At 34.8% G+C, this 6107-nt stretch overlaps 1 protein-coding gene across 1 annotated transcript; it reads right to left on the bottom strand.

Moving 5' to 3' along the window:
• Positions 1-4543: 4543 nt before the first annotated feature.
• Positions 4544-5482, bottom strand: LOC116638110 (olfactory receptor 1052-like). Its single transcript, XM_032413822.1, has one exon. It carries the CDS (start codon positions 5480-5482, stop codon positions 4544-4546), a length of 939 nt encoding a protein of 312 aa, XP_032269713.1.
• Between the last annotated feature and the right edge of the window lie 625 nt (positions 5483-6107).

Raw genomic sequence — 6107 nt, 5'->3', positions numbered from 1 at the left:
GTCTCACCTATATAAGCCTCTGCAAAACAACACCTAAATTATTAAAAATGAATTTTAGCAATGTTTATCATTATAGCTTACATAACATAGTTATATATATATATGTATTTATATATATATTTAGTTTTAAAGAGGCCTAAGTTCCCTTTATTGATGACAATATGCTTCTATATACGTGTATTATTATTGGTAGTAATTATGGAAAATAGACATATATTTCAATCGGAGATAACCTAAAAGAAGTGGAAGCAATCAGCAATCACTAGATAGAATTCAAGTGTGCATGTGTTGATACACTAAATTGCCTTTTAATATAAGAAATAATTTAGCCAATTAAGACACTAAAATAAATATCAAGTTTAACATTTTTGTCACAGTGGTAGTTGAACAGAAATGTAATTTTTAGAAATCCTAGGTAGGCTGCTACTTGGAGGATAGAATGAAAAATATAAAAGGTGGTAAATCAGAGTAAAATGGAAGCATTTACATATAGTAAAAAAGGGAAGAGGGGCAAATTAGAATAAATAAGTCACTGACACTGGTCAAATGCAACCAAGCCAACAAACACAACTGTACAAAAACAAGGTGGTGAAAATTTGCAGTGATATTAAAATGAAGCAATAGTTAAAACAGACTAACACATCGGAAATATTATAATTAATTTTACTAATAAGAATATTGCCTTTTCTTTGATAAGTAAGTATTAAGTAGGATCCTAGTTGGAGTGGTTTTTATTTATTAAATGTTTAGTATGTTCCAGGCACTTCACAACTATTATCTCTAATCATTATGTAATTTTATTTAATTGAATATTCTGATCCATATGATTCACATTATACGTGGCCTGGAATAACTAAAGGAATTGTCTGAGTTTGGACTATAGGAAATGGTAGGACAACACCTTAATACAATGATTGTCTGATGTAAAAATTTGTGTTGCTTTTATTATTTATTCCATACAGCCTTTTAGTATTAACAGACTAGGAGTGAACATAATAATGATGGAATTTGAAACCATATTGCATGAAAAATAGTGGAAAAGATAGGAAATATCCAGTGTGAGAAAAATTAGACTCAGGACAATATTCCTTTTTTTTTTTTCAAGATTTTATTTATTTATTTATTTACTTATTTATTTATTTGACACACAGAGAGAGAGAGTGAGAGAAAGAGTACAAGCAGAGGGAGGGGCAAAGGGAGAGGGAGGGGCAAAGGGAGAGGGAGAAGCAGGCTCCCCGCTGAGCAGGAATCCAGATGTGGGGCTGGATCCCAGATCATGAGATCATGACCTGAGCCAAAGGCAGACGCTTAACCAACTGAGCCACCCAGGCTCCCCTCAGGACAGTATTCTGATTCAGCAAACACTGAATATCTGAGCAGTCTAAGAATGAAGAGTGAGAATATATGAATTTTAAGACTTCATTAGATATATCTAAGACTAATTGATACCAACTCTAAAGAAAGAGATGGGTCTTGCTTAAATTGAAAAAAAAAAAAGTCGTATTTAATTGGTAGAATTTTAACAAGCTAGTTTTACAGGGGAAGGATGACAAACATTGGACATTTGTAGAGGGCATTCTATAGCAGATTAGGTTTTTGATGGGATGAAAATATGCTCCTTAGATATCCATAATTCTGGGAGTTGTAATTTGTTTACAGGCCACAACTGACCAAGGACTAACTGAAAATTGCCATCAAAGCTGGGATTGATGTAATCCCTATTGTGTTCACAGCACAAGACCAAATCTCAAATCTTGGAAACCATGAATTCATTACACTGACTGTGGGTCTCTTAATAAATAACAAGCATGACCATGGTGCAAATGTTCCCATGACTAGCCCACATAGCGCCAGCAACTTATTTCCCTGATGAGTTCGGCCAATTTCTAAACTACAAACTCCAAGTCTACCCACGTGAAATAAAAAAATAACACATATTTAATAGAGATTCTCTGTGAGCTAAGAGGAAAGTTATGTTAGATAAACATCTGCCAAGTCCTGATTTCTCCAAGTGTTGATGTTGAGCAGTAACCAATTTTATGGATGGGGTAGAGGGATTGGAGCTGAAAATGCCCATTCTCAATTTTGTATCCTGATATTTTACATGAAATTTGAAGAAATAGCATCAGATATTTCATTCATGAAGTCCTCATTTATTTCTAATTGACTAAGTATATTAACCACCTAAGGATATTTAGAATCTGCTTAACTGAGTTGCGTTTACTGATATGTGTGATGCACACACACACACACACACACATATATGTATATATATGAATCAGGTATATATATGGTATATTACCCATTATATAGAATATATTACTCGTTTTCCAATCTTCATCCTACAAATCTGCCACATGCCCTTCATCTGCCTCACAATTTAGGAAAGGGATTTTCTTTTTTATCTTATTTGAGCATCCAGTTACCGTTTATAATGTAATATAGTTACTATATATACTATAATACAGTAACTCTTTGTTAGGATGAGTTGAAAGTCAGTATTAAACATAAACAAATATCTTACTTTTGTTCCATAAAATAACATCCCTCCCAGACATGTACACTTAGTAAACATTTTTATTTACATCCTGACTAGCCCCTTATTTTATGAGCTGAGTATTATAACAGAATGAGTTCAAATTTTCTGAGTTTTAATTATCTGACTTATATATTATTCCTTGTGTTTTATACTCTAGGATATAAGATATTGAATGCTGTTGAAAAAATTGTGAAGAACAATATAAAATTAGGTTTACTTATCATTATTATTTTACCTTTTTACTTTTTTCCGAAAACCAAAACTTTAATACAAATTCATTTATATGATTGTCTCTTATACATAAATGTCACATATTTGTAGCCCTATGCGGCCCAATTTCAAATAATATATTAAATAATTTTAGGGGTGCCTAGGTGGCTCAGTCAGTTAAGTGTCTGCCTTAGGCTCAGATCATGGTCCCTGGGTCCTGGGATGGAGCCCCCCATCAAGCCCTGCATCAGGCTCCCTGTTCAGCTGGGAGTCTGCTTCTCCCTCTCTTTCTGCCCCTCTCCCTGCCTGTGCGTGCTCTCTCTTTCTCTCTCTCAAATAAATAAATAAAATCTTAAAAGAAATAAAAGATAAATGATTTTGGATAATAATAAAGGGTCATACAAATGTTATATGATGTTCTTGGTGTTGGTGGTGGTATCATTATTTCATTCTGAAAAGTAAACTTTCATATGAATTTCTTTGCTTGATCTCTAATATAATGAGGATGTCAATTTGCTATCTTTTTTCACATTTCAATTTGCTACCTTCACAGATATTGGAGCCATTCACTCATGAGTTTGGCTGTCACTGAGAGGGAAAAAAAGTTTAATCTAGCCTGCCATGTAAAACCATGCCTTAATATCTATAGAGTATTCAGCTGTCTCATTGTGCTGCTTAGCCTAGTTGCCTCTTATTATTTCAGTATTTAAAAGAATCTCCAAAAATTAAATATAATTTTGTTTGTAAATGGAGATATTCTCTAGAACACTGTTTTGTTTCTAGATAGGAGACTTTATAGCAATTTAGGGGGAAGAGATAACTATGGAAGAATCAATATTTGTGGGCCTGATTCCATCATTATGCACTTGTACATATAATTTGAATCAAAGGGAAAACAGTGGCTTCACATATTTTCCCTTCCTGAAATACATAGCACAGATTTCCTCCTGCATAGAATACCTTCAGGTAATTTCTTGTTTAAAGTCTAAAGAATATTCTGGAAGATGTTTAATGGAAAAAGGGAAATGGGTCTGATTATTCACAACTCCCGAATTATCTTTGAGACCTCCTTTCTAAACATGAAGTCAAATTCTTCAGCGTACATTTTCTCAGAGTATTAGTAACCATCCCATGTGGAGTGGTAGTAAAAGTGTGGCATTCTGTCCTGTTCGGTTTCGTATGCAGTAATGGAAACCAAAGCCAGGCGCAGGAAATGGTCCAGACTAACCACTGGGAATGAAATGACACAGGCAATCTAGAACCCAAATTCTTTTTCTGACTATTTTTGAGTATTTGCATTTATTTTGAAAAATGTCTGGCTATAAGTAATCCAGGCTAATTTCAGAATATGCATATGCCAGCTTTGTGGATAATTCAAGTACCAATCCTCTATGCTTTAAAAGTATTTTACTTATTTCTGTGCTTAATAGAGAGACTGAGTTAAGAGATATTTTATTACTTACTAATCTTATGTTTGTATCTGTCTATTTGGGTGTCTGTATATCTATTTGTATGTACTCATTTCTACACATGTACAGGAATGAAAGTGTCTTCAACCGTCCAGAGATAAATAGCTTAGATCTTACTATGGTTTTTAGGTTATTTTACAAAATAACCAGGCATATCTCTTGTACCTGTTATTCTTCTAGGCTTTTTTCTTCTGTTGTAAAATAGAAGGCTCCCATTAAGTAAACTCTAGGATTCCTTTGGGCTCAAAACTTTAATAACTTCATATAAATATTCTTATCCAGAAGACTTCTTTATATGCTATTTTGGGACACATATGGTGTGAAATTAACAAGGAAAATATTTCATTTCTATAGCTCTTTTCACAGCATCTTTCACCTCCTTGTTCCTCAGGCTGTAAATCATTGGATTTAACATAGGAATCACCAGGGTATAGAACACAGATACCACCTTTTCTTGTTCTAAGGAATATTGGGAGCTTGGCTGGATGTAACTAAAGCTTACAGAGCCGTAGAATAAAGTCACAGCCGTTAAATGTGAAGCACAGGTGGAGAAGGCTTTGTGTCTACTGGCTGCTGAGCGGATCCTCAGGATAGCAGCCACAATGAAGACATAGGAGATCATCACAATCAAGAAAGTGATCATAGCAATAATTCCAGAGAAGATTAAAAGCAACAGTTCATTCATGGATGTGTCAGAACATGACAACTTCAATAGTGGGGGAAGGTCACAGAAGAAGTGACTGATGATATTCGGCCCACAGAAAGACAATTTCACCAAGCCAATCGTGTGTGTCAGTGAGTTGATGAAGCCTCCTACACACGACCCAGTGACCAGGACCATGCAAACTATTTTAGTCATAGCCACCGTGTAAAGTAAAGGGTTGACGATGGCCACGTAGCGGTCATAAGTCATTACCGCCGGCAGGAAGCCCTCAGTGGTAAGGAGTGACACAAATAAAAAATACTGCACGATGCACGCAGAGAATGAGATTGTCTCCCGTTCAACAAAGCAGTTCAGCAGCATTTTTGGTGCAAAGACCGATGAATAGCAGGCATCAACCAATGAGAGCCAGCTAAGGAAATGATACATGGGTGTTTGGAGTTTGGGAGTTATTTGGATTAGAAAAAGCATTCCTAGATTCCCTACCAAAGAAATGGTATAGATCAGCAGGAATAAAACAAAGAGGACCACTTTCAGTTCAGCACGATCTGTCAGTCCCAAAAGGATAAATTCTGTAACCAATGTCAAATTAACAGCAGCCATGTGTGTGTGTGTGTTTCTTGGTACCTGTTAATGATAAGAAAATCGAAATTGAGAATAATCATGCCACACTATCAAGACTACTTGGAATCCCTAACTAGCTGTGCAACTTGAGCTGTTGACTTTTCTTTTCTGGTTGTTTTACCTATAAAATTGGAAATTTTTAACTAGAAAGTCTCTAGTCTTTTCAAGTACTGTTTATTAGTTTATTCCAAAAGGAAATTCCACGAGTAAGAAAATAAAACATTGGGGTCTTAGCTTCAAAGTGTGTTTAAATGCTTCTCTTTTTATGTGAGAGGGAAAAAAAAGCTAAAGTGAATTTCATTCTAAAATGTATGCAATGCAAAGTCTAGTTTATAAAGCATAATAATCAAGGTTGGAAATTTAATCTGTGTTCTCATTGAAGTTCTTTTAAACTTCTCACTTTGGATTTAATGGTAACTAATGTCAAATACATCCAAATATAAGAATTAACTGTACTATGGCATTTGAACTGAGAAATTCCATGTATGCCTTCACGTTTAGTTCGTATTCTACAATTTATAAGTTGGACGTGATGAAAGACAAAGCCCTAACATCCAAAAACTTTGTGGTCATCCTTAGAAAATAGCCAGAGGCATTGGTTTCT

The sequence above is a fragment of the Phoca vitulina genome, unplaced genomic scaffold (genome assembly GCF_004348235.1).
Source record: "Phoca vitulina isolate PV1807 unplaced genomic scaffold, GSC_HSeal_1.0 scaffold16, whole genome shotgun sequence".
Taxonomy (NCBI): Eukaryota; Metazoa; Chordata; class Mammalia; order Carnivora; family Phocidae; genus Phoca; species Phoca vitulina.
The sequence above is the reverse complement of the archived record's forward strand: the minus strand, read 5'-3'. Positions and strand labels throughout refer to the sequence as shown.

What these genes read in the sequence shown, in the direction of transcription:
- LOC116638110 (XM_032413822.1), bottom strand. Translation starts at nt 5,482, where the DNA reads ATGGCTGCTGTTAATTTGACATTGGTTACAGAATTTATCCTTTTGGGA.